Source organism: Merops nubicus, unplaced genomic scaffold (genome assembly GCF_000691845.1).
Source record: "Merops nubicus isolate BGI_N331 unplaced genomic scaffold, ASM69184v1 scaffold16667, whole genome shotgun sequence".
Lineage (NCBI taxonomy): Eukaryota > Metazoa > Chordata > Aves > Coraciiformes > Meropidae > Merops > Merops nubicus.
This window is the reverse complement of record NW_008618471.1, coordinates 18,595-34,915: the sequence shown is the minus strand read 5'-3', so window position 1 is coordinate 34,915 and position 16,321 is coordinate 18,595. Positions and strand designations below refer to the sequence as shown.

Genomic DNA, 16,321 nt, shown 5'->3' with positions numbered 1-16,321 from the left:
GAATGCCTGTTGTCAAGTGAAACACCCACTCCTGAAACACCTTCATTCCTCTCCAGAAGGTCATGGCTGTTAGAGCTTCCTCCTCCAGACATTTCCCCATCTGGCTAAGACACAGTTCCTCCACGAGGCCCAACTTTGAGTCATCCAACATTCACCAACTCTTCTCAGGCTACAATCCAGACAGGTGAACGACTACGCTTCCGGATGTGAACAAGCCAAAGCTTCTGCTTCTTTTCTACATCTTGCCCATATATTTAATTTAAATTTTTTCAAATTATGCATTTCGAAAAGAACCTGGACGTGCTCACCTTGCATTTAACAGGATCGTGCCAGTTTTCACCGCAGTTAAAGCTGCAAGGGAAAGAAGGGGGAAAATAAGCAAATAAGGCAGATGATTATATTTTTATTTATCCAGATTAGCACTGTGGAAGTTTTCTTTTGGGTTGTTCTGCTGACAAAGTCCTAAGGAAACATTATACATGTCAAAAAAAAAACAACCCCAAATCCTCAAATCCCTCAACAGCCATTTCCAAGCAGTATATATCTCAATGCATTTCAATTCTCTGCAGTGCCTGCAGTCAACCTCTTCTAATTTGAAAACACTCAGCTGAAGGCCATCCCTCAGAGAAAGCTGAATCTGTCTCCATGTCCAAGGAGACCCACAAGAGCAATCACGGCATCATGATGGGCTTTGTAATCAGCTCTACCTAATCCTGTCTCAGCATCAGAAACTCACCCTGCACTTCTCCCACCATCTAAACCACATTCCAACATCAAGAGTTGTGTTGTGTTTCCAGGTAGTTAGTAAAAAGCAGCATCCACATCTTTTACTCCATTGTTCTTACCAAAACTGACGTCCACATTTGCAGCGAACGGGTTTAGCATCCGGATATTGGACTTTAACAACGTGGTGGCAATCGGGGGCAGGACACCATTTTAGCAGTCGATTACACTACAAAACAAACCCAAAAAAAAACATGCTAGAAAAAGGACACTTGAAGAAGAGTGAGAAAAGCACCCGTGGAGTTGTTTGCAACTCCCACCTCTGCTGTACTGCTGCCACAGCCCAAGACCTCTCCCACAGCACACACAGCAGCTTTGGACAAGCACCATGTTCTAGCACCCCTCAAACATCACCTCATTGCCTGTTCCTGCTCTCCTGCAGCCAGAGCTGGGTCTGCACTGCTAGGCTTTTGTTTGTCTTACAGCCTGCAGTATGGGCTTAGCTCCAGTGCTGTACAAAAAAAACCCCAAACCACAGCACATATCACATCAAGCAAGGAGCAGAAGTTTGACCCCAGTAACAAGACCTACTGGGCTCTCCAGTGAATCTGAACAAGTACAACTGGGAAACTTGAGACAGTGCAAAGATCTCCCAAAGTACCTTTCCCCAACTTTATTTTGCTTTTGAGGTTGCAAAAGCTATCAGTATTTTGTTAAAAGCAATTTTATATATTGAACAGCTCTTGCACTGTCTTCTCTTGCTCTATCTCTAAGTCTTTCGTCCTCCAGATTTTTCTAGTTTCCTACAACTACACCTGTAACTAAACAGGCTATAAAATAACCCCTGCAAAGCCTCCAACTAGTAGTTACACGATTAGAAACTGCTCAAAAAACTGCTCTGTGGTTAGAAACAAGCCTCACTTGTCTGGTTTGGTGCATGTGAGAAAACAATGACCTAGAAGCCATAAAAATTTTCAAATAAGAACTCACCTCTACAAAACTATTGGTTATTAAATGCTGGTACTTTAATTTAACCTTGGAATCTGTGATCAGACGCCTGTGGAAAGGGAAGAAACACAGACAAGTTATCACAGTAGAAAACTTGTTTTTTCCGTATTTAGCCAGTAAGTTAAGCCAGGTAAAGGGGTTTGATTCCTCCTCCTACACTTGCAGGTGCATTTTTTATTTACCCATTCTCAACTGATTTGTTAGATCATTTATTATAGTATTACGAGAACTTCAAATATTTTATTTAACTTCTCATATGAGCTTCAGAATCTCACAAAAACCTCATGCAGGTCAAATGAACTGAACCCTGGTGTGGGGATTTTTATTTCAAAATGTTTTCCTGAAAAGCCCAAGAAACAAAAGGAGAATCCCAGTTTAAGTAGTTCATTTATATTAAACATGCACATTTTGCAGCAAATTCCTTTCTAAAGCTCCAGCACAGCAGTTGTGCTGTTAACCTGAGTAGACCTAATGTCATCTGGGTTTCAGGGGAATGCTGTTAAGTTTAAACTTAACATTGTTTTCATCTATTGGCCATAAAACCAAAACCAATTTAAATTTAACATCATAGAGGATGTGCCAAACAACACTGACTTTAAAAAGACTCTCCAAAAAGAAAACTCAAAGGAGCCAGGTTGGAAAAGCAAACTGCTTAAAGAAAACCCTTAACCTTGAGCTGTCAGAAGAACTCAAGTTTGGAACTACCCAAGCTCAAAAATTCATCCAGAGATAGCAGCAGTCCTTTATTAGACCACAAAAAGCTTGAGGTAAGATCACAGAATCACAGAACAGTGGGGTTGGAAGGGACCTCTGGATATCATCTCATCCAACCCCCCTGCTCCAGCAGGTCACCCACAGCAGGGTGCCCAGGATGGTGTCCAGGTGGGTTTGGAATCTCTCCAGAGAAGGAGACTCCACAACTTCTCTGGGCAGCCTGCTCCAGGCTCCAACATGCTGACATGAACCCTGGGACAGGCTGACACGCTGATGTGATAAGGAAGTAGAGCAGAGAACTTGCTCTGCATGGTCAGTGTGTGATTCTGCCATTCAAGGAGAGTGAGGAACCAAGGAAGAGTCACCATGACCACCACAGAAGTCCAGGGGACCAACGAAGATTTGCCACGACTTGCTTGTAAAAAGTAGATAAATCACATCCGTGCAAAAAATAAACATGTTAGCTTCACTCCTGAACTGGGTCTGTGTAATCAGCTGCCACACTCAACAGCCCCAGGGCTCCCAGCTCAGCTCCAGGGCATCAGCTCAGAGATGCTCCAGTTCCCTCAGCATCTTCATAGCCAGTCGCCTCAGCATCTTTGTTACCTCAACAGCTGGACCCTCTCCAGTAGTTCCGTGTCCCTCTTGAAGTGGGGAGCCCAGAACTGGACACAGTACTCCAGATGTGGCCTCACAGAGGGGAGAAGAACCTCCCTCAACTACCAAGACTCTCAGGGTCCTTCTCCATGGAGAAGGGAGCAAATTACTAACTTGGCCTATCTCCTTTGATGAAACTGATGTCTCTATACATTGCACATAAGGTTCTTGCAGCTTGGAAACCTAGAGCTGGAGGAGCTTTTATAAAAAGGAAAAGACCTAAGAAGGGAATAATTAAGGACACGGAAGAGGGTGCAGATTCCAGGTGGGATTACTTACATTTTGACTCATACCATTTCATAAGACCTCCACAGTTGTCCATCTTTACTTTGAAAGAAAACCATCAGGCTTTGGCCAAAAAATGCCACCTCCCTCCCACAGACATTCCAGGTACTCCTGGTACGATCAGGGAAAGGTGCATTTTTACCTTCACTAAATGTTTATAGTCTGACTTGGACAAAGGCAACTTCTCTGCTTTATCACATAGATGCTCCAGAGATCTACCTCTGCCACTTCTAGGCAAGGAAGAATCCCACAGCACATGGCACGAGGTGCAAACCACAGAGACCCACCCCAGTGGCATGGTTTTCTGTGCTAGAAAAGCCATGAAGTGCAACACAAGGGTAGGCAGAGCTCCTACTGGTAGCAAGCAATAGCAACAGAAGCCATAGCAACAAGAAAACCAACACTGCTCTCCTCTTCTTCCACCCTTTCCTTGCTACTGCTACCACCACAGAATTCCAGCCATCCTGCTTCCCATGTGCTATTTGAACAGCTTCTTCCAACTGTCACCATCAAGAAAAACCTCAAGAAATTTCCTGCTGAGAGTGTTTGACACCACGAGTTCAGACTCCGATAAACAAAAATCTCCATCCAGTCACTGAGGGTATTATGCCAACTTCAGCTCAGTTTCCACCCCCTGAACCCTACAGACCACCCCTCAACGAGGGCATGGCAACATTTCAGCTACTTCCCCTTCTATGCAGCCTACGCTTCATGACTAACGTGGAGCCACTGGTGCAGAGGAATCTGGGAAATCACTCATCTGAAAGCAACCGATATAAAACCCAGCAAATTAGTATCAATGAGTGAGTCAGACTTCAGGAAGGAAGGAATAAGGTAACAGAATAAGCTTCTATTTAGATGCTTCTGAGCATGAAGAATTAAAATTATCTTAATCAAGGTTCAGAAGGATGAAGGATATTACTCATGCAATAACATCACCCAATCTAAAAGTAAAGGAAGCTGGTGGAATTCACAGCTCCACCATGGACAAGCAGTCATCCTACAGCTGGACAACTTAATAAGCAAAGTGACCCAGGCTGACATACCAGCTTCAGCACATCTCATGTTTGAGGGTCAATTGCTTTCTATCAGAGAGCATCAATCACACCCTGCACCACACCAGATGCAAGACTTCTTTCCTCTGACTCACCTATTAACTATAGCCATAGGACCTGGTGAACCAGTGGGTTGACCTAGGTAGGAAGTCCTAAATTCCTACGTAAATCAAAGGAAACAAAATGCACAAAGTGGCTAAAAAGGGTTTGGAAGGGCTGCCTGGTGTTTATCCTGCTGTCATGATGCCCAAACGGGTCGAGGAGTCTTCCCTCCAAGTTCTGTGGCAGGGGGTTTTCAGACCTTTTCTACTTCCAGCTAAACTTTCAAGAAATTAAGAGACATGCTGCTGTCACAAGAGGTCAAGACTGACCTGTGTGCTGCCTTGCAGCCTCTATGTTGCAGTTTTTTTTAATCACATTTGAATGGCACAGGACTAACAAACGGAAAAAGAAGAGCGGAAAACCAATAGGTAGCAGCTCATGATACTTACATAACAGTATTGTCATCAACTAAGATATCACAGCCATGAGCAGGGCATGAAATGGTCTGAAAAAAAAGCCCAAAAAGTCATAAAAGGAACAGTGTTTACCCTATTTTGGCATCACAAAGAGTTCCCAAACAACAGATTTCACCACAACCCACGGCACAGTACCTTTACTCCACCACACATCCCAGATGTGTCACCACGTGATTCCTCCCACCCAGAGCAAAGCTACTAGCTCCATGTAGCTTCCCCCAGGACAAAGACTGCAGCCCCCCAAGCTTTGAGGCTTAGGTCTCATGGTTGTTCTTGTGGGTTTTTTTAAGCTTTAGTGTGGATGACTTTGCCCCTGTCCTTCCCTCTCCTCTCCAGAATTCCCAGAAATAAGTCGTGAGGGGTAGGTGAGGTGATGTTTTACCTGTCCCATGCCTTCCTCCATTATTTTGGTAGTTAAATATTCGCTCCAGCACTGCATACAGAACTTGTGTCCACACTCTAGGCCAGTAAAGTACTGCAACAACAAAAAACACTAGACATGGTATCATTCCACCACGTGGACTCACCCGACCACTTCCCTGTGCAGCTCCCCTTTCATCCCCCAGCCCAAACTGGAGACGTGACTATTTTATTCTGCATCCATAATGAGCTGTTCCAAATCAGGTTCAGGACCTTGAACTTGGCCTTGTTGAACCTCATGAGGTTCACACAGGCCCACATCTCCAGCTTGTCCAGGTATGCATAAAGTTTCCCAACTTGTTTGGTAAGCTTCCCCTTGAAGCCTAGACACTCATCAGATGAAGACAGTGAAGATCCTAATTGGCAGGCATAAATTACTGAAGAAAATCCAGTATTAATTAGCAGTTGCAGACAGCAGCAAGGGCAACTTCATCCGTGTATGTATCATCTACACAGAGTACATCTAGATATCTGGGATTGAACTCCAGGGCTGGAGGAGCAAACACTGCTTAGGGAAGACGGGAATTAAGTTACTTTTCTTGGGTCATCTTGAAGTTCTTTCATGCTCAGAGGGTAAGGACAAATGATATTTCAATAGTTCACCAATTTCACTGTGCAGGTTACGATGGCTTTGCTTTGCAAACCACCTTATTCTCAGCCAATAAGATAAAACAAGAGCCCCACCCTGATACCATGGACTTGGGTGAAGCTCCACAAACAAAAGAACCCTGGTATCCTCTGCACAACAGCAGGATGCTATCAATTAAGGAGAGTCCATTTTAAGAAAATGTTCTTTCCAAACTGCCTCCTTAACCATTAGACTCAAGATCACAGCCACCACATTGACCATTTTGCTCATCTAACTGGGAGTGTGAACTAGGATTCACTTATGTTTTGATGCTGAAGCTCAGGATTTTGAGGATTTGAGTGCTGAAGCACTCAAGCTTCCTTTCCTTCAGTAATGATGACAACATTGACAAAGTCATCTGTTTGGACAACACCATGGTGTTCTCCTGACACCCCCAACCCAGCAGCCTTGCTCTGAAGTAGGCCATGAAGGGTGAGATGCAGGAGAGGAGGTAGGCAAAGCCATGACCCTCTCAATTCCTGTCTTCACCAATAAGGGTTTCACCCAAAATAACTATTGGGCCTCCATGCTGGTTCATAGGGACACAGAGGGACTGAGTCTCAAGAGAAGTCTTGCAGAATTTCTTCAGCTTTTCAGAGATTGAAAGGGGCTCTCAAAAAAAAAAAAATACAGCTTTTTCTGAGGGGTAGGAATAAACTAAACTATTGCAAGAGGATTTAAAAGCTGAGGTTTTAGGTTAGATATCAAAAATAACTTACCCTATAATTTGTAATCCACATGAAATCTAAATTTGAAGTTTCTAAGAGGACCTTTTCTGGAGAGGGACACTAGGAAGCTAAAGATGTCTCCTTCCATTTTTCCCCCTTCAGTCCTTCTCCTGCTTTATTAAAAATGCTGCAGAGCCTAAAATCAAAATTATTTCCTTACTACCTAACATGGAAAATCCTCAGGGAATTAAACAGTAGGATTTTAGAATCACGCAGAGGGCCAAACAATTTCTCAAGCCTGTCTTTTTTTTTCCCAAGCACCCCTTTATGCAGAGCAAGCACCACCTTCCCTTTGCAGCTACTCTCTAAAAAGGAAGTCAGTTTTACTCTAGACTTCCTATTTTATATCATTATTTATGACTTCTATAAGCTGTGTCCCTCTGGTCATTCCAGTTCAGTAAATCCCTTTGCCCATTGTGCTTTCCGTATGTTTTGCTCTGCACACCAAGTCCTTCCGCATCCAAAAAGGTACGTTGCAGGCTGTGAAATTTGGGGCATTAGTGCTCAGAGAGCCCCTCAGGTGCCAGGTACTCACCGAGTTTGGATAGTTCAGGTAGCAGATCTGACAAGGCATGTCCTGGGCTGATGACCTCGTGTTCATCTGGCGCGTTCGAGACTTTTTACTTGGATTAATTACGTGACACTCTGCAAAGAGCTTCTCCAAGTTGCCATCAAAGTACCTGCATAACACATAAAGGGTATAAAAATTTAACTGCCTGCCCTCAAAGGTCTTTTTTTTTTTAAAAAAAATCTTATTTGGGAGTTAAACCTATAAAGTTGGTTTTAATATTTCCAAACCTTCACACATCCACTACTTTTCACAAACTCTTCACTATTATAATGCAACACGGCCCTGACCACAGAGGTGGGGGACATCAGACATCATCTCAGATTCTAGCTCCTGAAAATTCAGGTACCTTCTATTCTTCAGCTGCATTTCAACTAATTCATGATTTTCCACAGCAACTGCTTTGCATTAAAACTCCAGGACAAGAAACTAGAGTGAGAGGGTCCTGCTTCACAGCCCAGGCATCAAGACACCTTCCTAAAGCACAGCTTTGATGCCCCCAAGTTTAAGTCTCTTTTTAGCTCGAGCCTTCCCTCTTTTCCTCATCTTCTAATCACCACAACATCAAAGAGGCAGGAAGCAGCAATCAGTCAGAGCTTGTGATTCAGCAGGTCCCTAGTTCCCCTCTTTCATGTTTTCCTTTGTGCACTCAGTCTACACTAAGTGTGCCCCAGAGAGGTCCAGACTTCAGTTTTGGCCCTTCCTTCTCCAGTCTAAGGAGCAATGCATCAGCAGAGGCAGACTCTTGGTTCAGCTGATGGAGCGTTTATGCCTGGTCACCAGTCTCCACTTCAGGCAACTGCAGGATTGCCTCTCACCCACCTCAGTCCTCTCCAGAGTCTGGGAACAACCCCTGCTAGGGCTGGACTCTCATCTCCACTTGGGCTAGTCTTCAGTTCCACACTAAATAGCTTGCCCACGGCCAAAGCCTGTAGAGTCCACTTCTTGGATAAAAATCCCAGCCACTGGCATAGCTTCTGTCTCCTCTCTACCTGAGGTATTTTAACAGCCTTCCAAGAAAATACAATTCCAGGTTTACAGTGCTTCCAAGGATTAGGTAACTCACGGAAAGGAGGAATACAAATTGGCTGGGGTGGAGGGAAGACAAAAGATCATTTTCTATTTCCTATTCCCTTCAGGGGGAAAAAAAAAAAAAAAAATAAAAAAATTACTGCTTTGGTTTACAGGCTTACAGAAAGCTCTTCAACTTGCTGAAGAGGACCAGATTTGAAAGAATCATTAGCAGGCAGGTCAGACCCTTCCACCATCCAGCCACCACGTATCTTTGTCCAGCCTGCAGCAGCTGCAAAGAACTAATTAAATCTGACAATTAACCAGCTAACCTGACCTGCATGTACATCCCCCATTCAAATCCAGTAAACAAGTCATCCCCCTGCATCATCATCATCAAGTTACATCCAAGTAAGGTGGCACCAATCTAGGGAAAAAAACCCACATTTGACCATCATGCAGTCACTTAGATTTAAGACCAGCAAATTTACTCCCAGGAGACAACTGTCCCTGCCAAGCACATAGTTAAACTCATCACAAACCAGAAGCTGCTGTTTGTCAACAGATAGAAGAAAAACAGGAGTTTCTGCTAGGGATAGAAGTTACCAGGTATGTCTCAAAGATAGAGGACTATGCCTGAGATACATCACCTATCCAAAGCACCTCTGGTTTGACCATCGCATCTTGCAGTATTCCCAAAGAGTCCCAAATCATTTTGCCTTTTTAACTTTGCTGCACTCTTTGTGCTTCAAATATTCACTCCCCTCTTTGGGACTGCCACTTGTAAACCTCACTAGTACAAACAGGGTGCTGGGTCTCTCTCCTTCCACACACTGTTGCGTTTTTTTTAAAGCATTTGCTTGCTTTGCTGTGCCACTGTGCCGAGCAAGTCCTTTCCACAAATATTTGCACATAAGTGTCTCAGGCTCAAACCCATGCTGCATTCACTGGGCAAGAAGAAAATTAAGAAATCTAGGAAATGCAGACGAAAACCAGGATCTCCCTGAAAATACACAGTTCCAATGGTTACGCCAGAGTAAAGTCCAGCACCTCTGCAAGTGCTCCACCACTCCTTACGCAAACACACTGAGGGCCCAGCAGGAAGCCTGTTCCAGTTCCCTCCATGGTTTGGAAACAGCCCAGTTCCAATCACCACGCCTTTTATTCCACTTCTTCAAGCACCAACACAGACCGGCCAGTTCAGCACATCTCCCTCTGCCCTTCCCATGGTCTTCAGCCAAGGGATTCACAGGCAGCAGCTGCAGCTGCCTCTCCACACACAGCAGATAAGCTTCTCACATGACATTTCTCCACCTCCCCGTTCCAGCAAACCTCCTCAAGCACCCGGTTCCATTTCCATCCATCCTCTTTGAACCCAAGCAGCCCAAAGCAAAAGCAAAACTAGTTAAGATTTCACCAATCTCATACAATTTCACCTCTTTCTCCTCCAGATCTCACCTAATGCAGTCCAAACGATGCCTACTTTTCTCCAGAGCTCCTTCATGTTAGCAGTTCCACTGTAACCTCTACTTAAAGAAAAACATTCCTTTCCCTCTGTGTTGACTGGACCTATTGTGACATTTTGTACCAACATCCTCCCAACTGTCAACTATTTTGACACCTGTATCCTCCTCTGAACCAAATGTCTCCAAAAGAGACTTGTGCCAAGTCACTCATGAACACTAACAAACATTCACCCCAAAATTAACTGATAAGAGGCTTACTAACAGGTTCCACCTAGTCTGCAACCTCCCTTTTGAGCAAAGTAACTGTTTGCACAACATACTAATAGCTAAGTCCAACGTATGCCCCATATTTTATAGAATACAGTTGCATGCTACCATCTCTGGTGGGAGGAAAATCCTTTAATTCCCTCCTCACTTCCTCCACAACTCCAGGATTTTCTGGATTTTCTTCTCCTCCTCCAGGGTGTTCTGGATTTTCATTCCCCCCCCCCTCCTCCTCCAGGGTTTTCTGGATTTTCTTCTTCCTCCTCCTCGCTCTTCTGGTTTATTCCTCCTCCTCCAGGGCTTTCTGGATTTTTCTCTCCTCCTCCAGGGTCTTGGATTTTTATTCCTCCTCCTCCTCCAGGGTCTTCTGGATTTTTCCTCAAGTTGTCGCTATTAAAGGGTTGCTTTTTGGTAGCTCAGTTCTTATTTTCATCTTGGGGAAGGGCACAGCACTTCTAACAGCCTTACAAATCCTCTGCCCTCCTCTCCCTTTGCAATGCAGATATTCAGCAACCATAGCACCTCCGATACTGGAGAAATGTTATCATCTGTTGAACTAACACAAGACTTTGCTCAATGGAGCTGACTTACAACTGCTTCTATTAGTTTTTCAGAAAACATTCTCTTCATCACAAAGTTGTTGTCTCTTCTACTTTAAAATGAATAGCTACATCAGCAAATTATTTTCAAGTTCTTCTATAATTTCTTCACTGCTCACCAAATCCATAATATCAAGTGTTTTTGGCAGAGGGATCAAGCTGTCAGCTTCTTTATTTCCTCAAAATTTCCTCCTGCAGTTGGTAACCACCTCATCATGATTCTCCAGACATAATCAAATCCTACCGAAGGGACTAGCAAAGATAAAAAGCTTTTTCACTGACAACAAATGCTCCTAGTAGATACTCTGGGACATTTGCTTTAGTGAAAGAGCCATTTGTGCATGTCAGAGGATTGGCAGAGTCACAGTAAAAGATTTTTGACCTGTTTGGCCTCTGCTGAACAGTGCTAAGTACTTATTTGCCCAAAGGAAAGTAGACAGCCAGGTACCTACAGAGAAGTGAGACCCTGAACGTAAGGGGAAGAGGCAATCTGGGCTAGCAGCCAAGGCACCAGAGCCATCCTGGCATCCACCCTCTGCTCAGAGGCATGTGGCCACCAAGATAAGCGCCCACAAGGGACTGCAGTACACCTCTGTCTCACTTTAATGTCAGCGATTAAACTGGGCCTGTGGTTACAGGCTGAAATACTTTTCTTTTTAAAAAATTACCACAAAGCAGGAGAGCTGCATTTTAGTCTCTTCATCACAAGAGGAGGTTCATTCTCCAAACTCCCCCAAGGAGGGATAGATGCTATCAGTAAATGGGAAGGTAATCAAGATGAAGTTTTAAGATAAGGCACTACACTTATTTCTGAGGTTACCTGGTCAATCTGCACTTGCTAGACTCCTGTCTCTATTAACCAAGCTCATGAGACAGAGGAAAACAATAGTTAACACCTTTATTTTCCAAAAAGGTGTGCAGAGTATCAGAAGCTGAACTCAAGTACTCCCTCTGCTACCCACTTCCAAGCTGCAAACAAATCCTCCCCAAACTCCCAGTTTTATCTGGGGACACAGTCAAATAATCAGTGCTTCACCAGTGGGACAGGGCAGTTCAACCAAGGTTATTACCTCATCAGAAGTGGAATAAATACCTGTACTGGATCTGCCCTCTGAATAACTCCATGCAATTATTCCAGGACAAGGCTGGCAAAGACAATAACCACCCTCTTATTAAAAATATCCATAACGATACTAAAAAAGCCATGAAGAGGTTTTCACCTTCTAAAACAGGGAAATTGTCATCTCAGGAGCTCAGACCTCACCAAGATCAACGCTTACCAAAAAAAAAAAAATTAAGCCACTCTGTTTATCTGCTTTACTACAGGCAAAGTTTGATAAGGCTGTGCCTGTCAGGTCATGCTGACTCAGGATGGATTAAGGTAAAACAGACACTGCCTAGGTACTCTAAATATACATCACTAAGCAAGCTCTGACTTGGTAGGAGGTCTAGCATCAAAAATTGCACCCAAACATTACAGTTCAGCAAGCACTAAACCCACCCAGACTGCAGGCAGCAACAGAAATTTCCTGGGAAGTCTTCCTAATAATTATTAGGAATAAAAGAGGACAAATTTATAGCAGTTCAACTGTTTAAAGCAAGAATCCTTCAGGAAAAAAAAAAATTATATATACGTTTCAAATGCTGTTCCAGAAAAAAATACTGTGTGAGCCAGCACACGAATCCAGCTCTTAGTGAGCTGGACATTTCAACACAAGACTTTGAGTCAAACACTGAAGACACAGTGAATGGACAGTGTTACTTTCAAGTAAAATCTCATTTGGGGGAGTTTTCCTTTAGAAGAAGTGTTGAAATTTACTTTTTTTTTCCCCAATTAGAGCATGCCTCTCCACCTCAGCATGAATGCTCCCTGGGGTTTTTCAGCTCCTTTACACTAACTGCTGCAATAATGTTTGCTGGACACACACAGAACCAAGCAAGTCTCCAAAGTGATCTCTGAACAACAGCCAAGCCTAAATTTGTGCTTAATCAGCTTGTCATGGTCCTCTAAATAAGAATAATTTCTATCTTCATGAAAAGATGTGGCATGTAGCAAGCTCAGGGCATCATTTCCAGCTTTATCACTTTTTCAAATAGATTGTTTTGCATCCTGGCTACTGCAGTGACTACCTGCCTCCCACCTTTGTCTTAACCTATCACTGCAGCAATCACAAAATCTTCTTGAATGCCAAGAAGCAGCTCTTGGTCTCTTCCTCAGCCTCCAGCTCAGAGTCAGCAGAGCACTGCAAAGGGTTTCATGGAAACCATCTGAAGCTTGGGTCAAATTCTTCCCATGACGAAGGGACAGAAAGCAGCAACAGGTACTTGAGAGAAAATGTTTTTGTTTTTCTTCTACACCAGGACGTCAGCCAGCACCAAAACTGTGACTTAAGTGCAATGGTCTGCGTAAGCAAGGGACACAGATTACTCACAGGGGTAATTCTATAGAATTAAGGTAAGTATTTTAATGAATATGTACCAAGAGTAAATGTTTACCTGTGGAATTTGTAAATATTTACACGTTCTTAAAACTGTTTTGGTTGGAAACTATAAAAGCCTTAGCACTAATACCTCACACAGAAGTGGCTGACAACCCTCTTTTTAAAAACTCACAGCCCATTTTTTATTTAATTGATGGGAGCCTTAGCAAACAAGGTTTCGAGTGAGAAGGGGGGGGAATCTACCAAATAAAGGGATGACACTTCAATACACTTATTTAGAGGTACCTCAAAGTGAGATGGAGGTAGCCAAGGAGAGTGAACTTTAGCCTGACCAAAAGAACCAGCACAAGAAACTCAAAGACGTGAGCAGACACATGTTGTAGAGAAGGGACTAAAGCAGAACGCTGAGCAGCTGTAGTCAGAGTGAAATAGCCTCAATGTGACTATATTTGTAACACAAAGCTTTTGTGCTTCCAACATTATCTAAAGGAGGTCAATCTGTAGAAAAATAAAGCAAAGACTAGAAAACTTTAAAAATACAGTCACTTCAGGAAAAAAAAAAAATCCAGGCCAAAAGAGATACCTGAGTACCATCTCTAACCAAAAAAATATTACACAAAGGGGTCTAAAGATCCTAAATCCATTAGCCTGGGATAGTAGAAACATTTCATTCTGAAATTATCTGATAGCAGACTGAAAATCTGCTACTCTTCCACACTTGCATCCTGCATGAAGAGTAGCAAACTCATGAGCCTACGGGCTTTATCTCATGATAGCTGGATTTGGCCTCCACTACATAACAAACTGAAGAAGGACCTTTACCAGCAACATTCCCCAAAAGCCAGGAATCAAAGATGAGAAATAACTCTAAATTGCTCTGAGGGGGAGGGCAAGGCAAAACTCAAGCTATTATTTCCAGACACACAAAAGAAAGCCTAGAGCTGCAGAGATGAAGACAAGGCAGATGCGCTTCAGCAGCACCCTTTATCAACAACAATTTAGACTTGGCAACAGCAACAAACTAAGATGTCAGAAACACACGTGCTGGAATGACATGCAAGAGCAACCAAACCTCAACCCCAAACGAGGAACCTGTCTCTTCTTGCTTTTTTCCAGAGCCTGTCAAAATCCTGCACCTGGATGTGTTCTAACTGGAAGGCGCATCTTCCTCTGAGGGGCAACTATCTTCCAAACTTCTCTGAAGTCTAACAGCCCTTCTTAAATTTAAGAAAAGGAGCCACTCATAGCTGGTAAAGTCTGAGAGGAACCATCAAGAGCTTACACATGGGATTCTCCTGGTACCTACTGTGCATTCATTCACCCATTCTCACATTCATCCAACAGTGAACATCTCTTACAGGTCTGAAGCGTGGCTGTGTGCTGAGGTGGCCACTTACCTCTCCATCAGCTTCTCTTTGTCCCAGTTGAAATGGCTAAGCAGTATTCGAGTGATAGTCGCTGGATTCTAGAAAAAGAACAGAAAATAAAGAAATCCTTGACTAACAGCTTGACCAAGTTGCTGTATTGGTAGGAGAACACCAAGGAGAGCTTTGAGTAAGCACACGGGGAAACCCTTGTGTCCCATAACATAATCCATGCAGACAATACGTATTAACACATACTGGGAAATAGTTTTTGACAGAGAGAAAGTTTTTGAAAATTATTTTTCTATCAACCAAAATATCTACAGAAAAGGAGAATATCATTGAAGACTTAAGGAGCAGCTTAGTTCCTGCTACTACAACAGATGTTGAAGTGCCAGCATCTCCATGTCCAGCATGCTTGCCTATTGTAAACCCAGAACGGTCATCCAATGCAGGAAGAGCTAATGGCAACCATCCCACTTTTGCCACAACTTCCCCACAATTTGCAGAACAAGAATATTCCTTGATTGTCCCAGCCCTGACCATCAAAACACTTGGGCTTGAAAACTCTCCCACAAAGGAACCAGCTGCCAATGGAAGAAGATGACGTCCTGTGAAGTTTGCAGATGTTCCTGAAGCAGCCCGAGAGCCAAAATATACTATCCAATGATACACCTAATGCAAGAAATACAGCCTGGAAAGGTCAGAAACAGGATCAGAAAGAAAAGCTGTACACAGTTTTCACTTGTATACAAATTTTTCTTCCACCTACACTTGTATCATCACCCAAGAGTTTGGTTGTGTGAGCTGAGAAATGCAACAAACCATCTGGCTCCTGTGACACCCCAGAGCCACGTTTTAATTCCCTAAATCCAGGCACTCCAGGCTCAGATTTAGGACCTTTGCCACAGGACTGAAGCAAGGGCAAGGTCCCGTGTACTTTGCCATTTGACACCAAAATGGAAGTTTGCCTCGGGGCCAACTTTCAACAGGGAAAGTAGGACAAAAACTAGCAACGTCATTTTCTGAGCCCGTGGGCTACAGCTACAGCTTGAAGCTGCCAAAAGCTGGTGGTGCCACCCAAAGCAGTGATCCCACCCTGTCCTTACCCTCAGCCTCCTCACTAGTCCACGCTAGCAGCCCGCATGAACGAAAGGAGCTTTAGATAGGTTAGAGCAGATCCCTGACTCGGTTCGTGTGGAGCTCCAGAAACAGCTGGTACTGCAAATCTGCTACACAGCCTGCGGCAGAAAATCCAGAAATCGGTATTGCCAAATGCTCTGTATTGTGAAAACGTGGTGCCAGGCCCCCTCTTCGAATGGGAGGCGAGCCCATTTTGGGGCAGATTTATCCACTTTCTTGCATCAAAAGCACTGATGGTACACCTGTAGGACAAGCTGAACTAGCTCACTGCTCTGATGGGAATTCTTTTCCCCTCTCTTTGTAGCTCTCAGCTAGACCTCACTGTGGAGATGCAACATGGATATGCCAAACATCTACCTTGAGGCAAAGGTGAGAAACAAAAGAGAAGAAAAACCAAGAAAAAGCTTTCTGATAACATCAGTCAGCAGAAAGCCTGCCCCAGAACTGCAGTACTGAACTTTCCAGTCAGTCCTACCACCAAGAAGGTGTATGGAAAAAGTGATCAAAGATGAAAATACAGTTTGGTAAACAAACTGATCTTCCCTCTAGAAAATCTCCATCCTGATGCATTGGTGTGCAGCTCTTCCCAACTACAAGCACTCCTCACTCAGCCCAGAGATCTGCCGTCTGTACAAAGAAACAGTATTTTCTGAATCTTTCAAGCAACACCACTGCTTTAAATGAGCCTGAATTCTTGTCCTGCCTTCTGCTAGAGCAGCCCACTTGGCA

At 43.7% G+C, this 16,321-nt stretch overlaps 1 protein-coding gene across 1 annotated transcript in view; it reads right to left on the bottom strand.

Annotated features, from left to right (window-relative positions):
- Positions 1-14,549, bottom strand: part of ARIH1 (ariadne RBR E3 ubiquitin protein ligase 1) — a 27,862-nt gene extending 13,313 nt beyond the window's left edge. The window contains exons 1-7 of the mRNA XM_008943467.1: positions 14,483-14,549; positions 7,272-7,416; positions 5,343-5,435; positions 4,934-4,989; positions 1,714-1,780; positions 846-952; positions 309-351 (exon numbers count right to left, since the gene is read on the bottom strand). Coding sequence (XP_008941715.1) covers positions 309-351; positions 846-952; positions 1,714-1,780; positions 4,934-4,989; positions 5,343-5,435; positions 7,272-7,416; positions 14,483-14,490 — 519 coding nt within the window. The 5' untranslated portion in view covers positions 14,491-14,549. The remainder of the gene's footprint in view (positions 1-308; positions 352-845; positions 953-1,713; positions 1,781-4,933; positions 4,990-5,342; positions 5,436-7,271; positions 7,417-14,482) is intronic.
- Between the last annotated feature and the right edge of the window lie 1,772 nt (positions 14,550-16,321).